This window comes from Hylaeus volcanicus, chromosome 1 (genome assembly GCF_026283585.1).
Source record: "Hylaeus volcanicus isolate JK05 chromosome 1, UHH_iyHylVolc1.0_haploid, whole genome shotgun sequence".
In the NCBI taxonomy this organism is placed as follows: domain Eukaryota; kingdom Metazoa; phylum Arthropoda; class Insecta; order Hymenoptera; family Colletidae; genus Hylaeus; species Hylaeus volcanicus.
Genome location: NC_071976.1, coordinates 18,345,149 through 18,367,534, shown reverse-complemented (window position 1 = coordinate 18,367,534; position 22,386 = coordinate 18,345,149). Strand labels below are relative to the sequence as shown.

Below are 22,386 nucleotides of genomic sequence, written 5' to 3'. Positions count from 1 at the left end.
GATTGTGTAAAGCAATATGTTGAATAGCTTTTCTCAACCGTAGCGTTATTAAAAAAACAGTTATTATAACAAGTGTTTTTCTCGAATTTTAAAGAACATGGTAGAAAATTCTAAATTAAAGCCTTTCTATGTTTTCCAACTTTTAGGAAAATTAACATGAAATGAGTATTTTTCTCGTCATCTTTATAGATTGTTATACAATTAATGTGAAGAGAATCATTGATTGTTGAGTAAAACTTCGTTTTATTCAATTGATAAAATATTTATAATATCTTTGAAGTATAAGTAAGTTCAATATTTAATCTTACCTAACCCAGTTGAAAATATAATGATTTGAAGGAATTAACATTCACGCATCAATTATTTCTTAATACTTGAAATAAAAATATTCTGATTGTTTTCTCTATGCCTCCATACATTCATATATAATTAAGTAACCTGACGAGGATTAATAGTTACTGATTGAAACGTCGTTTTATCAAATCAATCAAATTCTTATGATATCACTGAAAAACTAATAAGAGTAATATTTAATATATAATTCAAGGTATTAGAAAAGAGAAGAATTTCAAGGAATTGATATACTTTAATTAACCATATCCTAAACTTGTCCTATGCTTCTCAACGTCTTGTTAAAAAATAGAAATATAATGATCCTCTTAACCTCTACAGAATTTTAATCAAAGTATTATCTCGAAGAGGATCGATAGTTCACAAAAAAATATCATTTCCGTGGAATTAATGTAATTCTTATGATTGTTCTGTAGAACCATCAATTACAATAATCCATCTTTCGTGTTACTATCGAATTTAATTATCCCAAGAAGGATACTCCACGCATTGTCGCAGTGTCCTCTTCCTCATGGTGGAAGCGACAAAGTGATTCGAAGAATTTTTCCGCGGAAATAGATCTTTCGAGGACGAGTAAAGTCGAACCAATAAAAGATTCATCGCGTCGTTCGACGAAATTCACGGTTTCAATCTTTTTTGGCGATAGCACGGCGACACACTGTAAATGCACCTTATGGATAGTTCTGCATTCTTGGCCGTCGGCCAAGCGAGTTCCAGGATTACCGCTGGGACGCATCTATATTCATCCGATTAAGGGCTCGAGGCTTTAGCATCGATATGTCGGGTCGCAGTTCCGGTAATTAGTCGGGTGTAATTAGCAGCGAGCAAGCACACGGACGCGGAAAGCTTAAGCGAAGAATCGGAGCCAAAATAATCGGCGCGTTCCAGTGACCGCGCTTGATTTTATTCCACCCCCCCCCCCTCCCCCCTCGATATATCGATCCATTCGTCGTCGAATTAATCTCTGAAATAGAGACGAGTTCCCAGGTACGGTAGATCATAAATTCGTACTCCTATTAATTAAATTTTCCATCGATTTTCTTTTAATTAATCTACCGTTCGAAGACGTGTGCACGGGAAGCGCGAATTAAATAGTCAGGAGCAACGGAGCCTGATAGTGTTTTATTAAAATTATTCTGGAACGGGGTTTTATTATTTAAAGGATACGAAAATGTATCGATCGCTGCTAGTTCATTGTTTCATAGGATAATGAACTTTTAGTATTCATTAATACTTCATCGAATGATTTAATCATAGTTAAAAGTGGCCGAATCGGAAATATATTATTTAATATATTTAAATGTTTTAAGGAGATTTTAATTTATTTAACTTATAAAAGTTTTAAACACTCGTTAAACATTACTAAAGACATTGGAATATTTTTTGTAACAAGACAAGTCCAATTTTAAGTATATTTTCCATTCCATTTTTCTATAGTCTTGAAATGACTGAGTAATTTCAAAGTGATCGTATTATTATCACCTACTATGATATATGAAAAATTGAATTTATATAGGCAAGGAGAACTTTTAATTCTTACAACAAATTTTAAATGTACAGTCATACTTTCAATTTATTATTTAATATATTTCACTTGCTGTGGATGGAAATTAAACTTTCAATTATAGCGTTTCTCACTTTATATGAAATTGAAAGGAGTATCAGTGCTTTTTCTTGAATGCTGACGAAGCATCTCTCGAAATAAGAACCAAATATTATTAAACTTTGCAAGCATCACCAACGTCAAGGTTTTCATTAAATCTTTAAATTTCATGTAGATTATTATTTGTTTATTTAGTTAAAATTATAAAAACTATTTTATTTTTTTGCATTTTATGTTTTTGTATGTTGAGTTATAATAATTAGTAATATATATCATTTTACTTTTGTTCCCTTCAAATTTCTTTGTTTATATCTTATTAACGTTTAACTTACACCTAATCTACATTATTTTGAAGATTATTATGTAATTTTAAGCTCTTAAAAGTTAAAGGAAGCGAAGTGAAAAATGGACATGATAAAGTAGGCGTTTAGATCGAAAAAAATTATGAAACACTGATCTAAATTGGTGGATAGAAGGGTGTGGATACGTTTTATTTTAGACGCATGATTATGTTTTCGAAATTCTTAGTAAAAATTATAATGGGTCTACCAAATTATATTTAAACAAAGAGTCAATATTAATAATTTAATTTATCTCATTTGATGCTTCAAAATATGGAGTACATAAGAAGCAAATGAAGTTGACATGTTTTAGAAAATGCATTCAAGTTCAAGGGCATCCTTTTGAACACTTGCTGTAGCAGTAAGTAATCTAATGAGAAAATTAATGAAATATTTGAAGAGTCCCTTGAAACAATTGATTCCCTATTAGAGTTAGTTTGTGTAACCTACATATATTTTATTAATCTGCTTAATTTTTTAATTTCGAATGATCCAATGTCAAGTTATCGTGTCAACCATGGAAAAAAGAGATAATAAACAAAAAATTGCTATTTAATAGTTTAATACATATTTTAATACGTATTATGTATAAAAACATTGGCATTTTACAATCATTTGTTGCGTGAGGTAAAAATTCCGAAAAACTAAATCTATTAGTTAAATTGTTCCCAGTCAATGATTGTGTTCATAAAAATTATAAAATACGACATATAATGACGATATTATGTCTCAGTAATGACATCATTGGAGTGCAAAGGGTTAAAAGGAAAAGGGATGAAATCGTACGGTAAAAAGGAAAACACACACGGGGAAACGAAAAATGTTTCCAGCAATATTTCACGATGCAGTGTCTTTTGAGGCGCAGCGGTTTCCGCGGGATCTTATTGAAAATACAGAACGTAACGAGATAAGAGCGGTAAGCTGTTGAAGAGATGACGAAAATAGACGGCTTACCATTGTGGAAGTAGTAGGAGACGTCCATGTATTCCTCGTCGGTGGGGCTATTCGAGGCTCGTCTCAGAACGACCATCATATTTCTGCCGTTGGACGAGTACCTTTTCGGTTCGATGTAGCTGGAACAAAAAGCAACAAGAAACAAAAATAAAATCGCCGTTTACGCGACCACTGTGGCGCCTAGCCAGCAGTAATTCGTAAGCCAGGGCCACGTGTGGAAAACACGTCGTCCTCCCGAGGTTGGGTGTAAATTACACACCTGATATCAGAAACGTCATAAAGAACACGGCTCTATCTTCCATCGGATGCTATAGAAGGATGTGCCACGGCTTTAACGCGCCAAAGTACATACAGGGTGTCCACGTATAAGTTCGGACATACGCAGGGTGTCAATTCTACAACAAATTTCCAACAAAAAATTACTCTTAGACATTTTCTTTGTGTCGCCTTATTCTCCAGAATTTTCACTTTTAATATGTTTTATGCGTTTTCGACTTGACACTCTTTGAACGGCCATAACTCCACCAAATTACAGCGCAAACTTAAAACTAAGTATACCATTCGAAAGAGCGTTAAATTTACCATCTCTCTGATTCTAAACGCAAATTTATCACGTAGATTTAACAAGTGAAAAATTAGGTCAAACTTTACATTGTGAAGATTTAAAAAAATTTGACTTTTTCTGTATTCGTTTTTCGGTTTTAAATACATAGTTAGTTGGCGGGCACTCTTCGGGAAAAACTTCCTGGAAGTCTCAGCTTTTGAATGGTATTGTCAAAAATAATTTTACGGTGGTATTTTAGGGAAAAAATGACGTTTTAATGCAGAAAAGCGTTCAAAATGCCCGTCTACCTCAATCAAAACTTATCGGTTCTCCTGCGCCGAAAACATCAATTTTTTGCTTTGTGAAATCGATCGTGTTCCAATCTCCATATCATTTATCGGTACGCCGAGGTTTGGTTTGGTAAATTATGGCCGTTTAAAGAGTGTCAAGTCGAAAACGCATAAAACATATTAAAAGTGAAAATTCTGGAGAATAAGGCGACACAAAGAAAATGTCTAAGAGTAATTTTTTGTTGGAAATTTGTTGTAGAATTGACACCCTGCGTATGTTCGAACTTATACGTAGACACCCTCTATATGTCACCGGTAAACATGTTTTCCTTGAACATTTTGCGCTCGTAGAGAGTCCATAATAATAATTTCATCTGGAGAGAATATTTGTCAACGACAGTTGATTTAATCGTCACGATCATAGCATCGTGACACTTGGTGTTCAAATTGTCGTAGCAAATTCTTTCAGTGCCGTTTAGATTTTTAAACACGTCAAAAGCCAGTTTAGTCATCGGTGATTTATGATATATTGGGTTGATTCATAAATAACGTCCGTTCTTTAATTTAGAATTTGTTTCCATAGATATTATTATATGATTAATCTTAATCAATTTTATAATCACTATTGTTGATTATCACTTGTCCCCATTTTGCAGGCAAAGCACAAATTATTTATAAATTTTCCTTATTTTTATCAAAATAAAATATAGCCTATGTCCTTCCTCAGAAAAGGTAACAGACAAACAGACAGAGTTACTTTCGCATTTATAATATTGTTGCGTTTCGCCATAATGAGTTAACACGAACTTTAATAAATAACAAACAGCTTTACAATAGAAATATGTACAACAGTAATGCAATTAAATATAGCTTCGGAACGTCTGCTCTCAATGGCGTCTTACTCGAATCTGACAGCTCGACCGGCGATCGATCCGATCGCCTTCTTCTCGCTATCTTCATGTTCCGGTCGCGAGCACCAGCAGGCCTTGGATCCATCCAAAGGATGCTCACAACAATATTATTATGGATTTTACAGCAATCTGGACTGGAATGTGGTTAAGATGCAATACCTACGCCAGAAAATGTTAATAGTGCCTATAACAAGGATACTGCCAGTATATGTACCTAGGTACTACTTGGAAGAGATGTATAAGATTCAGACGTAAATTGCTCATCTGCCAAAAATGTCTACAGATACACATTTCTGAACTGACCTAACCTATTCAATTTTAATTAATAAATTCAATGAATAAATTGAAAAATTTTAATTAATAAATTAAATGCCTTATAATTAAATTGTATATTCACTAACATAAATAGTTATACATTTTTCGATGAACCATGATTCAAAAAAGTATCCAATACATAGGGTTGAACAAATTTAACAGTACTTATTTCTAACCTGCACAGACAAAAGTCTGTGTTTATTTGCAGTTCAATCGTGTCGACAGGATCGATGGAGATGAAAATAAGAACAGCCATAATCGCAGTGCAAGAATGTCAAACGTCTCTGATGTCAGAATTCGAGTTCCTCTTCTTACAGTTCCACTCTGTTCCGAATAATGAACAAAACCGGAAGCTTATGGTATGTTTGCTTTGCTCGCTATTATGAGTAACGTTCATTTCGATTCGTTTCACGAGAACTCTGAATAAGATTCGCGGAGATTTCCACCGCAATGACATGTGGAAAAGTGAAGACACTGCACCTTTGGTCCTCGATCCTCCACCCTCTTGTTTCCCTTCTTTTCCTTTATCGCCAAGTCAAAACGCCTGGAGGAAGTTTCTCAGTGAATTATGAAGACGGCGCCTTTATGTCAAAGAGCACGCCGCGCTATACTTGACGAGCTTACGTGTGCGCTGGGGGTCTGGAAGTTGGGCAAGTGGAGGGCACAAAGAGCGATGTAAATTTTCCACGTCATTCGCTTCCATTTTGCTCGGCGGCGAAGTTGTAAATGGACGTCCCGGGAACACTGTCTCGCGATAACCTGTGAGCCTGAATCCTTCATGAGGACGATGTGTACCGGTGATAAGTCAATGTTTGTCGGCTGGTTTTGTCTCTTGATAACGTATCGCGCCCTCTCTCCCATTCTCCATCGGGCGGTTATTAATCGACACGAGTAAATTTGACGATTTTGGCGAGCAACGCACGACTCTGTTCGTCGCTTTCGAAACATGAATCGTCGACGGAATATACTTTGTGGAACAATTAAAAGGTGAAGAGAAGAATGATCGAACGATACGTGTTCCTGGCGGTAATTTGTGTTTAATAAACGTTCGTCTGGTGTAGTTATGCAGCACAGGCCTAGACTGAATGGCTATGTATAGTGAAATAGTACTGTTGCGAGCACCCTTTGAATGGATCCAAGGCCTGCTGGTGCTCGCAACCGGAACAAGAAGACAGCGAGAAGAAGGCGATCGGATTGATCGCCTGTCAAGCTGTTATATTCGAACTAGACGTCATTGAATGCTGACGTTCCGAAGCTAAGAACACATTTAATTACCTTTGTTGATATTTGTATTGTACACACCCTGTTATATATTAAAGTTACTCGTTAATCCTTAAAGTTCTCGTTATGCCAAACATAAAACGTAACGGTACCTACAGTTAATCTTATAAATATTCGTAATCTCTATGTCTATTGAAAAAATTTGTCTAAATTAAATGATTGCTGCGATGCTTCTGAATAAATTTTTTTTTATAAATTCATCCATATGTAAAGTTTATGTATGTACATATTTATAATGAAAAATTGATTTGATAACATTAAACCCATCATTTAATTTAGGCAAAATTTTTCAATAAATTTAGAGGGTACGAATACTTATGGAACGGACTGTACATGTATCTGTTACGTTAAGGGGTTATTATCGTACGCGCGAACGAAAAAGAGATTTTCTTTAAGAATTTTTATTTTATATAGAAAATAATTTTAAAAAGTCAACGTTCTTATCCATAATTGTAGACATGTTACATTTAATAGGGTAACTTATGCGATGAAATTGAAATGTTAAAATTAAACAATGTAATTGAAATGTCAGATACTAACAAATTGCAAAAGAAAAATTTTAAATAAAATGTTTAAGACTATTATTGTAAATATAGGGAAAGTATAAAATAATATAATACATTGAATATTTCTTTACTAATAAGTATTACTCAGATATGTTTGTCGGTCAAATATGACTTTAAAAACAGTTTCTTTTCTCAATGCCGCTAATAATGTGATAGGCGACTGTAACGAAAACTTTATTTACAAAAATCAGGAAGTCATAATATCATTAAGAGTTTACTTGTAACCTCAATAAACGGCGGAAGTCGAAGTAAACTTTCTCAACTCCTTTGATTAAAAGTTATGAAACGCTTCGTAATCGCATCGCAGGACGCTCGTTAAAAAGCAAACCAGTGGGATTAACGACGAGAATTTTTGAATGACCCTTTTAATTCGTATAATTGTATCGGTTTATCTTCGATTAAATTGAAAAAATGGAACGAGTATCACGAATTCAATTTCAGAGAGAACAATAAAAATTGTTTTATTTCGTAGAAACGGAGCGAACGAGCTGAAAACCTCTCGACGTAGGATTTTCAGTCACGAGTTGAGCAGTTTGTGTAAAATGTCGGAACCAAAGTCGATTTTTGCATCGAGAATGCTTTTGTGTTATTAATGGTGAAGGTTCGAGAATCCAAAGTTTCAGCATCGTTATTTCGCCAGAGTCACGAAATTTTCTCAACTTTGGTGATATCAGAGGGATGAAGTGTCAGTGAATTTTAGGAAACAGCGATATTCAATAAGCCATATCTCGTATATTTTCGTCCTGCGCACTCTGCGAAAAGTTAACGCTACGAACACAATCCGCTACTCTAAGGTGGATATTCTTAAGAATTATTATATTTTTGATAATGATAAAAGTGTGTGTTGGTAATATGATAGATAGGAAGATGTAAGTAAAGAAATTGTAAATGTAAAATAATGTAACAAACAATATTGTGTGACATATATAACTACAAGACGCTCACTCTAATGATTCACGTAATTCCCAATTTATTTTCTTCTAATTTCTATTTCATGTACCTCTCTTGTTTTATAGCCTCTTTATTCTTCAATATAAATCTCGATACCTTTTCCTCTAATTTCCGTTTCATTTCAACACCATTTATTTCCATTTCATTACCGTCTCATTTCCATCTCACTTTCCTTCCTATTTTCTCATACATTGTCTTGTAATTTCTGTTTAATCTCCCTCTTATTTTCCTTCCTCTCTGATTTTTGTTTCATTTTCCATTTTTTCACTATTTATTTCTATTTTACTTTCATTTCACTTTCCTTTCTTCATTCCGATACATTACCTACTTTCTTTTTAATTTATTATTCATTTCAAATTCCTTTTCCCCATAATTTTCCTCTGATTTCTCTTTCTTTTCACTTTTGATTTACATAATTGATAGGTGCTGTCGTTTTTCAACATTGTTGGATTATGAACAGTCTTGGTTTTTAATTTTGTTGGCTTGTCTGCAATTTGCAACATTGTTCGCTTGTCAAATTTTTCAGAATTATATTTCGGTATATTTTGCAATTTTGTCGAGCGTCGATACGCTTAATTTGCAACTTTGTTGTCTTATTTGCGATTGTGCATTGTTGATTATTCGAAATTTCCAGATTTGTGTTGATTTAAAGAATTTAAATGCAGATGAAAGGAAAATGAAATGAAAATTAGAAATAAATGATCAGGAAAGAATGGCAAATGATGGTTAAGCAGCAGGGGAATTAGAAGGAGACGAAATAGATATTTAGTCGGAAACGAAAGAGAAGTCGATAGAAAATGTGAAAGGGAAATTAAATGGACGTGAATGACGGAGAAAGAAAAATAGGAGGGAAATACAAGGGACAAAGATTACGAAATGAAGGAAAATTGCGTATGAAATTGATTGGAAACTGAAACGAATAATAATAGTTAATGTAGACGAAAGTACATAGAAATGAGAGGAAAATGGATATTGAGTAGGAAATAAAAGGGAAGTCATATAAAAATATAAAAGAGAATTTAAATGGATGGTGAAAGAGGAAAAGTACAAAATGAATGAATCAAATGAAACTAATAAATCGAATGAAATAAATGAAGCTACGAAGAGATACTATACACGATACTCTAACAGTTTTTGTAAAACGTCGATAATAGCACAAAAATCAAAGCACATGTGCGGAAGAATTACACAGTAGTAATTAATATTATTATATATTCGATTGGCACGTTATGCAGTTTCAATCACGATACTCTGTCTATTTTCAACCGAGGAGTGTCCTAATAAAAGGATAAACCACTTCTTCAATTGAATAGCGATATCATTTCAATTCTTCCACCGAATCGAGCGATGCCATTATAAGAATAGAAATATTACGATTATGTTGTGGTACGAGGGGCTCTTCCAGAGCGAAAGATCAAGCGACCCAGTTGGCTCACCTTCAACTTTCATTCGCGGATTTCGGATATGCGGACGTCATGTGGGCTCTGGTTCCGTGTGTACCTTTCCCTATGCAAACCAGGTCGGACGGGGAGAACATACTGAGTCAGGCTATTTCAAATGCCTTACTTGGAGGTTGTCAAACACCGATCGTAACTCGTATGAAATTTTAAAGTGCTAAATAAACATTTACCACAGCTTCCTCTTTCATTGCAAAATATATATTTTTACATATTATATGTGAAATATGTTTTATTCGTAGAAACTGATAGTGGAATCTTTTACTGGAACGATTATCATTTCTTTATTGTATACAACAAATGCATCACGTATGTATATAGAAAATATGAATTAATATAAAAGTATTATTATTTCAGTTCTCATGTTAAGTTATATGTCAACTGTGCATTTTCCTTTTATAGATTATTTTTTAAAGTAATGATCACATTTGGATATTTATGCAAATTCATATTTTTATATATACAGATGGAGAATAGAAACATAAATTAACATATATTTTGACTTTTAAATGTTATAACGTGTATTTTATTTTTATATTTTATATATCTTTCGTTATAAATGCATAAATATCCGCAATGTAGTTAGGATGGATAAAAACGAAGATTTCTAGTAAAATAAATTGCTATGCTGTAAAATGTAGAATAACAATATTCGGAAGGAGAACAGCGATTGGAAATGGGGAACTACATAGTTATAATTGAGGCTCTTGAAGGCTGGAGAAGTGCAACTATAATTCAAAAGTGAGATAATACCATGAGTTGATGGAATACGTTATTGCTCGAACTAACAGTTGACAGACAAGTTTCGAACTACTCTACTTAAGGAGTACGAATACGTAATGGGCGAGTCGAATTGAAGCGAAATGAAGTAGTAACTCGTGGAAGCAATCAGCCTGATAACGTTAGACGTATACATTAACGCAGCAGAGCAATTAAAAAATAGAATTGATATTTCTCGAAAGGTGAATTCTATAAATAGATTGTTCCTTTGGTTATCACTGATAATGTGTTGTTAGATGAATATTTATTGGACTATACAGACCACTTTTATTTTAAATTTACTTTATCTAATTGTTGATAAATATATCGACTAGCTATCTCAACTTTTGGACTCTCTTCAGAAAATACATGTATGTTAATTTGAATGTAAATTCGTAATTCTCTTCAACTGTATAATTTCTTCAAGTTTAGATAATGTCAAATAATATCCACAATTAATGAAATATTATTAATTAATACATATTTGTGCTATCTATGAGAATGCGAGGGAAATGAGAGTGAAATGAACATATACAGGGTATTCACGAAAATACTACTTAGCGTTTTTCTCGTAAATAGTAAGGATAAAAAAAAAGTGATACAGGAAAAAGTTTTGTAATTTCATACGACCAACACAATGACATACACCAATTTCTTAAATTTACAATATATTTGGACAAACAAAGGTGACTTAATTTTTTAACTAAAATACTGTATACTTTTGTAGGAAGGCCGACTGTTAAGACAAAGCCGACGGTCATTGCTCCCTTCCGATAAGAACGTTTCGTGAACCAGCAACCAATGTCGATGAAAAAGCATTGTCGAAATCGAAACAGGTGATTCAAGAAATGCGCGACGTCTAAACACAGCAAAGGGGACAATGACCGAGAATGCGAGTGTGAAAGAGTGAGAACGACAGAGTGAGAGAGAAAGTATGTAAGGTTCGGTAACCGCGGAATATCTGTGTGTGAGCATGTATGTAATCGGCTGATCTATCTAAACAGAGGATCGAGTGAAAGTGACAGGAGCTAAAGAGTTAAAGAGCTTTAAGAAGTAGAGTTAAAGAGATTAAAAGCTTTTAAAGAGTATAAAGAGTAGAGAGTAGAGAGTGTGTGATAAAACTAGTTTTTAGAACCTATTTGTTTTAATACATGATATACTGATTAAACTAACTAAGCAACGGCCGCTTAAATTAATCCTATACTTTGTTGTGAAATATGAAAGCGTGTATCAAGACGAATTCATCAATGATTTATGTCCTATGTACATACATAGTCAGAAATGAAAAAAATAATTTGAATAACATAGTAAACAAATACTTATAATATATCATTAGTACTGACCAGGTAACTCTTATTTTTCCTTTTGATTTCATATCAATAAGTTCATATATTATTCGTCCTATATGTATAGTTTCCACATCTTCTTCATAATTTCGACTGTTATTATTAATATCAATATGTACTATCATTTTGTGGTATTGCTTCTAAAAACTACATTTAATCAACTCCATATTTCATTTGAATATCCACAAAAATGAATGAAATACATACATATAAGAAGAGAAATATTCAAACATATTAATATAAAGAGCACTAATTATGAAATATAATATGTGAGAACGTCTGCTGCCCGACAACGACAATAATGCCTACACGACACTTGATACACTCAGGAGGGATAAAAAGCTCGTGAATATCGCATGATTATCCCTCGCGAGTAGGATGTAGCACGCGCTGTTTAATCCCTGTCCATGCGTGGACGAGATACATCAAGGATCAATCCAGGGGCTGGCCATCGAGTAATTTAATCTCCGTCGCGTATCGTACCCAACTAAAAGCCACCCCTGTCCGCAAGAGAACGGCTAATGAACTGGCACAGATCAACTGTGTCGGCATACGCCCGCCAGCGGTCTGCTTCTGGTAAAACAAACCGTCGCGAACCGATGCCGTTCTGTTGCATACGATTATTGCCCTGCTCATACTTGGAATCAGCTGGTAAATAGCCGAGAATCTGCGACAGGACGGTATAATTTCCAGTTCATCAGGCGAATAATAATTGATCTGGACGCCCGATCAACGTAGATGCGATTGAAACGGCTTTACTGCACGAGATTGCGCTTCGATTTAGCCTGATAGCGTTTCCATCTGGACTGAGACCGATTTTGGCGATGATTTGGTACTTATTAACGGCTTGAAAGGGAAAACGAAAGCTGCGATGGCTGACGATACATCGATATCGGAAATGTTAATTTGCAATGCGAAGTGATGCCAAAAGTCTTTTATTGAAACGCTCTAACATTATTAGCTAATTGCGAGCTGTTTTTAGTAATATAGATATCATATATGTGATTGTTCCGTTTAACATGTATCGTTCAATTTTTAGACAATTTTTACTTCATTTTAGAGATTTAACATTATTCTAATAACAATTTCTTATAAATAATGTTTATAAAAATTATTTCTTTCAATCAAAAATTAAATTTTTAGCAGAGTACGATTTAATTTAATGAGTTACAAATTTTTTAATAGAAGTTTTTTCTAGATATTGTTGATAAAAATATTTTTTTAATAAACATAATGTTTCTATTTTATCGTGGAAATGTATTTCATCCAACAATGCGTGGAAATAATCAAATTGTACTATCAAAACGATTATTCTGTTCACCAAACATTCCGTGCGTTACGTGATAACGAATAAAATAATAAATTAGCACGAGAGATTGTGTGATTTCGTGATTTCAGACTATTTTTTCTGGGACTACATTAAATCTTTGGTCTATGCCAACAAACCGCAAATGATTGACGACTTAAAGGCAAACATGAAATTGAGTCTTATTTATACAAGTATGCGCATATTCATTAAAAATGATACACAAGTTGTAATCATGCTGGCAAGACGTCATAAGTAATGATACAAATTATGTTATTCAATAAAATGTATTCAAGCTATGGAAAATTTATTATTTTGTTGTATTCTAAAAACGGAGAGAACTTTCCGGTAGGCCTAATATATTTATATTAATTCTTTTTCTTTGAATTCTATTACAAATACTAGGTTCTTTATCTTTTTCTAAATTAATACAGATTTGTTAATCATTTACCTTTTAAAATTCATATGATCACTTAGACGGTAACATTTGTAATTTCCGAATAATACTTTAAAACAAATAATACAAACTTAAAGAAATGTAATATACATTACTCCCGCGAGACTGAAATTTCATTCCTATCTATTTATCAACTATTCGAATAGAATTTCGTCCCAGTGTTTCATTTAGCAGGGGAAAAGCTTCCAAAGCTCCGTTTCTAGTGACCTATCCACTTATCCTGGACGAACGATAAGCTTCTAGCGAGGCTGAGTGCATTATTACTTTGTACAAAATATTCCACGTGGCTCCATCGCTTGAAAGTTGCTTTAAATGCATTCTGAAAGTCGGACCGCAGATCTGCCAGTGTCGCCGAACAATGGAAAACGTGCCTCGAGCAACGCGAAGGAGTATACGAGGTGGGCCAGGCCCAGGATGAAAAATGAGCGTTATTTTGCATGAATTTTTACGAGATTAGCCGACATAAAACACACGACAGTCCCATAGGCACGTACGGTCCTTGCAACCTGGTAGCTCGCAACCGAGCATAAATCGTGCCTGGTCGCTCCGCAACGTTAGAAATTAAAGTGGATTAAAAAGCACCAGGATCGTCGGGCAGCCAGGACGCCTTTCGATGGAAAATGGAATGGTTTTTTGTGAGGAACAGGATCGAGATTATCCATTTTTCTCTACGGCCGAAATTATGATACTCGGGTTCATTTCTTTTCTTCATAGAACGTCCTATAAACAATGAGAGTGTATTTCTCTGTCCGAAAAAGTGAAATTAAATGGCTTCTAATCGCGGAGTATAGCAAAATTTCCTTGTTATAGAAATTATATCATTTTATCCATTATACATTATATTAATGAGATGGATACGTTTCTATTTTTTTCTATGTAAATTCTTAACAACTTAATTGAAAGATATGTGCATTCAAAGAACAATTGAAATATTATAAATAAGGAAACAATGTAACCAAGGTAATTAACTATTATTCAAATTAATATGCTTCTGTAAATTACACTGTCCTGTAAATTTAAATGTCATCTCTGTTTTCCAATGCACATTGGGTGATCCTGGTAGAAGGCCTCGCCCTGAACACGAACCGGGAACAGAATTGCTCTATCATACTCAGTTTTTGAGAAATACGAACTTTTGTAAAAATGTGTTCGTGGGAAAAAGCGCTATTACGGAGAAACTAAAAACACTAGGACGTTCAAATTGATTTCAAAAGATAGAGGAAAGTTGCCCGAACATATTGATATATACAGGGTGTCCCAAAAATGTTGCAACACCTTGAAAAAGATGGTTCGGGAGGTGATTTGAAACAACTTTTTCCTTAGCGAAAATGTTGTCCGAGGCTTCGTTAAGGAGATATTAATAGAAAACCCCGACCAATCAGAGCGCGCGTATGCCGTTGGAGCGGCCGCGGTACCGAAGGCTACGCGCTGAGCGGCTGCGCCGGCGCTCATACGCGAACAAGTGACTCGACGTGCATCGAAGGACCCGTCGGGCTTTTCTCTTAATATCTCCATAACGAGGCCTCAGACAACATTTTCGCTAAGGAAAAAGTTGTTTCAAATCATCTTCTGAACCATCCATTTCAAGTTGTTACAACATTTTTGGGACACCCTGTATATATATTAAATATATAAAATTATATATAATTTTATATATTTAATAATATAATTATAAAATATGCTTATAAAATTAAGCATTATATACATATATATACATGTATAATGCTTAATTTTTGTTCACTATTATTATATCATCATTCTCATTGATAATATTACTTGCTATTATTTGATGACTCTAATCAAAAGATTAATAAAATATTTTAATTAAAGTGTTGGCAATTGATTGATGGAAATTGTATGGAACACATGCGTACATCGGTCGTTTCTTAAACTATCATCGATATTTGCGTCTATTTACAATCACATAATATTACAAATATATATATATCAATATGTTCGAGCAACTCTCTTCTATCTTTTGAGATGAATTTGAACGTCCTAGTGTGTTCAGTTTCCCCGTAATAGACAACATAGGGCTCTATAGTTTAAAAACTATAATTCACGCAATATTAAAGTGAATAATTGTAAGTGTACAAATTCTACTATTGTGATACTATAGATTACGATATATTGGTTGTGTATGGAATCAAAGTTTTACAGAAATAAATTGTGCTGAATATTATTTACCTTTAACTAAAAATTATATTGACTGATATTTAACGAAATTAATTTATTTTTAATATAAAAATTGATAGAACCCAAATAATATTGAATATGTACGTATAAATATCTTTACCTTGTCAAGTCCTTTTAATAGAACTTTTTATTAAGAAATTAAAAGAATTAATTTCAAATGTAAGCCGATAATGAAAATAAATTTGGAATGGATTTATGAATTTGGCGAGGTTAAAAAATTTAATACTACTACAAATGTTGAATTATTTAACTTTCAATAGTCTCAAGACAAAATTTCAATTTCGTAGAAATTTTCACAAGTTTTAGTCTGGCGGCCAACGTGTTAAGAAGGATTCTTCATGGTTGCTAATGCTACATCAAGATATGACAATAGGGTGCGATAATGAGACTTTTTGTTTGGAAGATTTTGTTACCATAAACGTAATACATAGCGACTATGCGATCAATTAAAGAAACAAAGCATAACTGGCTCTAAATTGAGACAGTGTACTGTATTCTCTTTCCTAGCGAGCCAGATGCAGTTTCTGCGAGAAAGCGCACGGAAAACACGTCCAGAGAATTTATCAAAAGTAAGAGAACAGAGCGAAATGAGAGTAGAATATCGTTAAAGTTTCAGGTCCCTTCTTTCTCGGGTAATTATTGTTTTTAACAGGAACTGAGCAGTGTTCTTCAACGCAACACAATGTCTAACGGAACGCTTTAAAAATTACGAGAGCTTACGCGAAAGTGTAATCTGCTTTTCCACCGCGAAATAATATATTTCTTCATTGTTTTATTTAAGGCAAAGTTTTCAAACAGAAATAGAGGAGTAGTGTAGTAAACATTCAAGTTAAGGCTAATCAAGGTCAAAAACTAATATGTTGAAAATGCCGCGAAATATCTGCACGCTTCCGTATGTCGTATGTGTGCTAGCGGTTTTTGTTTCTAGGCGTATGTGTGGCGACCACGTTCTATCGTTAATAATAAAACATATATTCGATTAGTCCGGTTCTTTTATTAACCCAACATAATAATATTGTGTATTACGCATTCATTTTAAATAACTACAAATGTGATTTCGAGGAAGAAGCGCGAAATACAATTAATGATTGAACGAATTTACCAAGTGAAGTTCAATCATGATTGTATGATGAACCTCTTCCGAAGAGATCAGTCCTTCTCTTCTATGCATCTCGAGGGAGATACTCGTAATAGAAGTTACGGCAAGGCTTTCAAGAATTAAGTTAGACGCGGAAGCGCGAACGACGTACGATACCGCGTAGTATAGAGAAATTTTTTCCCTAAGTTTTAACCCTTTGCACTCGAGAGGTGACTCTCAGTCACCATTAGATTTCACGCAGCAAATTTACAATACCTAATGTTTCCTTAGGTTTAATTTCTTTGGAGCTCGAAGTGTCGATAAAATGATTGTCGGTGAGGTAAAGGTGACCTTATTCTCAAATCTAGATAGCTTAGAATTCATGGCAATAGAATGCTAAGAAACATCTCGAGTTGCTCGTAGATACCAGAAAAAAAGGCCTCAAGTGCAAAGGGTTAACCTTTGTGACAACACTGAGGAAAATGAGAGGTACTACAACTGTGATCTCTTCGGAAGAGGCACATCATACAATCATGATTGAAATTCACTTGGTAAGTTCGTTTAATCATTAATTAAATTGTAATCATTGAACTGGTCACAATGATCTTGTAGTTGATATGATCTCAAATAAATTAATTAAAAAAAAAAAATCCAATAAATATTATACATTTATAAAAAAAACCGCTTATTATTCATTGTGGAACGAAATTCTCAAAGTAGAATTCCACGTTCTACTCGTCTCGAAATTACTTGTGGGAAATGGCCCGACCGCCAGACTTCTTCTGTCCAGACCAGGCGTCGGTTTTTCGCTCGACAGTGTACGGACAGCCACAGCCTAGAAACGTATGGACATTTTGCGTCCGTCTGTTTTCCACCGCTTGCATAATGCATACGACGCATCCGTGCACTCCGGGCAAGTCCCTTTTGCACTTAGTTCTGCTCCCGACGGCCTCAGCTCGCGGAGCGTCGAGCCCTACCTCCCCAGAGGAAAGTTGCGATACTTTGTTCGTCCTGGTGTCTCTTATGCGTCCTCGCGCTCTTTCCACGGCTGGCTGACCAACGCCCCCTCCCCCGACCTTCGTCTCACGAGACTACCTGCTACCTGCACTCGTTGCGGTCCCGCGAACCTCATGAATCGTCCCGAGATATCGGCCCGCTAATCTTTCGGGCTTAATTACGAGCCTCCCGATCCGCCATTTCCTGCGAGCGTGCTATCTTTTCATTTTCCCGACGGTCATTACGGAGAACCGATTTCCAGCTTCCCTGGGACATCAGGCTGATCTTTACGAGACCCCTCGATCCACTCTTATTCAAAAAGCCATTTGATAATTATCTATTTGGTTGTTCGTTTAAAGGAACACCTACTCTTTTCTTGTTCTCCTTTCTTCTTTTCTTTTCGTTTCGGGGCGTTTCATGATTTTTTTGCAGCCGAAGTACTTCATAGGGATGTTTGAAATTTTGTATGTATACTTATATTGTATGAACAAGATTTTGTTAAAATCACGATTGTCACGCTCAAGTCTTTTCGAAGCTAATGTTAATCCGAATCAATGAAAATATATTTTGTTTTATTCGTTTCGAATGTGATTGTAGCGTCAATTGAGGAAAACAGTATTAAAAGAAAATTGATGACGTAATCTTGACTACATAACTTGGAACAGACGCGACATAGAAACGGCACAAGTAAATGATTAGAAATTTATTTTTACCAGTATAATATATTTCGAACTAAATACTAATCATCAATCTTGAAGAACCTTTTGGTTCAATTAACATTTGCACTCATACGTTTCCTGATTCGTCTTCGAAATAGTAGAGAATTATAAACCTATAAATATATCATCATGATTATAATTGCATATTAGAGAAGAGTACTACTAATATACTCATGTCATCTCATCTTCTACCAATAAATAGAATTAACCCTTTGACGAGTACGGACGCACCGGTGCGTCTTGACTGATATGTGTGATACGTGCTAGATATCGTAACAACGCATCGATGTGTCCAAAGCTATTCTAGCCAAACATTCTAGCCAAACCAAATCTTCATTTCTTTCTATCTGTTCACTACGGAAAGGAAATAACATTAATTAGAATTGTCTGGCAAATTTATGCGTGCCGTTGTACCATTGTGCGGTATACCGGGGTTTTGAGAAATATCATACAATAAATGAATTTTAATACTTTGGTAAGTAACTACTAATCTGATACAGTGCATTGTATTTTGCTATTCTAAATATTTTATCAAATAACAACATAACAAATTTTTAGATTCCACTTCCACTTAAAAATGAATATGATATACAATTCATATAATATGTATAATTATTAACCTCTTCACGCCCTTGGTCACGTACGTGGACGTTTAGTTTTTTATAATTATAATTATTCCCGATAATAAAAAGAATAAAAAAATAAAAAGAATAAAAAAAATCGTCCCTGATGAGCTTAAATAAATAACATATATACATATAATCTCTTACTAGTTTATGCATTAAAGTATGTAGTCATATATAAGAGATAATACTCTTAAATACTCTTAAACCGCGTCTATTTCACAAAAATGCTAACTCATCCAAGGGTTAAGAAATACCCTGCCAACAATCTATAAATTGATTCACGACACAGTTAACAAAAGCTACTCTTGTTTATTAAAAAGGATTGGCAAATCACAATAATTGATCAAAGCTCGAATCACGGTCCACGTTTTAATTCCACGGACAAACGAGTAACTGCTGGAGCCATTTATGTTCGCAGTGGAATTCCTATTATTCAACGAGTCACCTCGTATCTTACAATTGGATCCTTCGTTCCTATCCTGAGCCGAATATGTTCGTCCCTGGATGAACGATTGTCTGGATAGCCGGGCGAATATCGATCGTGGTTGAAAGGATTTGGTATGTTACCTATTCGGATCGCAGCCTCCGACGCTGATCAATATGTACGGGGAAAAGTCTTCCTTGTGGTAGATTTCCCGTCACGTTTTTCAGACGGAGATACTTCCATTTTACCAGGCGTGATTCTTTGCGGAGGCCACTTTGACATTTATCTGATTAAAATCGAACTGTCCGCGCCCTTGCCTCGGGCTTCCTTCAAACGTCTCCCTTTAATACGTAGAATGCTAACTTTCTTTCAATGCTTTCCCACAAACGTTCCTTATTTTTAACCGACTTCGAAAAAGGAGGAGATTACTCAATTCGACATATATATAGGTATATATATGTTTTTTTAATGTTTGTTCCCCGATTACGCCGAGATAGCGGACCAATCGGGATGAAACCTGTTGCATCTTGTAGATCATGTCTCCCCGGTGGTTTCGTTATCAAGACATTTTCAGATTTGTCATTTTTTAACCGTTTTTTTTTTTTTTTTGTAAAAAACTTACTCCGAGACGGATGGACCAATCGGATTGAAACTTCTTGCATCTGGTAGTGCATCACTGTAATTTGTCCCATAAAAAAACATTTGCCCTTGGTTTATTTTTTTACCACTTTATACGTAACGAAGCCTCGGACAACATTTTCGTTAAGGAAAAAGTTGTTTCAAATCGCCCTCCGAACCTCGATATAGCCATTTTATTTTTACATATTTTATCGTATTAAATGCATTTTTTCAGATCGTTAGACACGACAGAACGTTGGAACAAGTCGTGTTTCCAATTCCAGAAATTTGTGAACTTATAACCGTGGACATAAAGATCAAAGTATTACATACCACGTATCGCGACGATCAAGGATCTAAAGTATCTGACTTTTTCGAAAGAACCGAAGACATGTTTAACGAAATGAAGTGGCAGAAAAAACTTAGAGGTACTGTATTTGGAATGGTTGTTTGTAGCAATTATTAATTCTAATTTATATACAATTTTTCAAAATGTTGTGTTCTTTATCTTAGGTCAACCAGTAACCATTGTGGTTAAAAACTGACACTGCTATTAATATCATTAAATGTTGCTTGTTATTACAGGTAAGGTTTTTTGTATATAATGTAAATAATAAGTGCGTGTAAATAATAAAAGCAAATTCTTTTTTTTTTTTTTACAGAGAAACTCAGTTGTGTTTTTAATCTGCAGTGTTAATCAACCAAACTGAATAAAATAATCTTATATATAATTGAAATTAATATTACAGATTTTTCTCTCACAGAATTTTTCTAAACATCAAGAACTGAGTTTTGAAAATTAAAGATTAAATATGTCTGAAAAAATATAATTGTTAAATTTCCCAGAATTTAAAAGGTTTTAACTTTTAAAACCAAAATTTGTCGCAAGATAATCTTGTATTTTATAATTTGACATTCTATAACACCAATTGCACCTGACATAATTTTTTTCAAAACAATTTTGTCTATTTTTGTATTCACATGCTACTTTATATTGTGGCTCACCATATCACCAATCGCAAGTAACGTGAGCCCATCACAGAATAATTTTATTCATCGTTGCAAGTTTCGAATATATTCTAAATAAAGATAAAGCTGAAAATGGGAACCTAATTCGAAAACGATGATAATCTTATTATTCCAATGTAAAGAAGTATCTCTATTCATCGTATAAATTCACCTCGGGTAAATCTATCCATTTACCATTCGTCACTTTTATTTGGAGTATAACGGATCCAATTATTTCCCGAACCTTTATTTAGATGAAAACTTTTCCCGTTTTTAACGATCACGAACATATCGATCGGCATTAAATGTTTACGATGCGTGGGAAGAACCGCGCGACCATAAAGCATGGGCTCCAACATGGAAAATTGTGCACGAAGAATTCGACGCGAGCACACAGACTCAACGACGCCGATGCACCCCGTTGCGCGACGAATTCGTTCGAATAGGGGTGTTTTCTGATATCTTTTCCATTCGAACGTGCCCTCGTCGTAAATGCAAACGCGCGATCCGGGGATATATTGCGGCGATGCGCAGCCATCTTTCATGCACGACTCCCAACGAGATGAGAACACAGTGGTTCTTAACTTTTAAAACCCCACAACACAATTTTAAAAATGATTTTCAAATTTTCATTTATAAAAAACGAATTCTGACAGTGATAATAATTCTAAAAAGGAATTTAATAATAAACTGGTTGCTAAGTATAAATTCAGTAAAGGAAATAATGTGGTCCGAAACTTGAATCAGTTTAAATATATGTAAATATTTCTTGAGCTTGAACGATAACAAATAAAATTATTTCATTTTCTTCATTTTCTTTTCGTTTTAGAGCCAATGTAAAATTTCCTACCATATGCATTTCTTGCCTCTAAACATGAGAATCGTGAAAATTGTGAAAATTATGATGCATGAATATATGTATTGTTATTATCCATAATATGCAGTATTTAATATACTGCTTCATACGCTTACCCTTCAATCGATTGTGGTACATGATAAGAATAATGCATGAATTTTATCAGTTATATTAAAGTGTATACATAAATTCCAATGTACTTGTAGTTTTGGAATCATAGTACAATTTTCACAATTACAGACAAATACATTGCATACAATTTTAATGAAACCATTATGTATTCATATTAAATAAATATATTTGGTACTTTTGTACCTTAATGGAAGTAAGATAATACTATTACATAACTGAAGAGATGATTTAATAATAGTAAGATCAATCTAACGTACAGTGTGTGATAACATCAAACATATAATAAGTGTATGGTTTCAAA

The 22,386-nt window shown here is 34.2% G+C and overlaps 1 protein-coding gene across 1 annotated transcript in view; it reads right to left on the bottom strand.

Annotated features, from left to right (window-relative positions):
- Window positions 1-22,386, bottom strand: part of LOC128884053 (uncharacterized) — a 638,316-nt gene that overhangs the window by 39,130 nt on the left and 576,800 nt on the right. Inside the window, exon 12 of the mRNA XM_054137083.1 lies at window positions 3,250-3,368. Within this exon, the coding sequence (XP_053993058.1) occupies window positions 3,250-3,368 (119 nt within the window). The remainder of the gene's footprint in view (window positions 1-3,249; window positions 3,369-22,386) is intronic.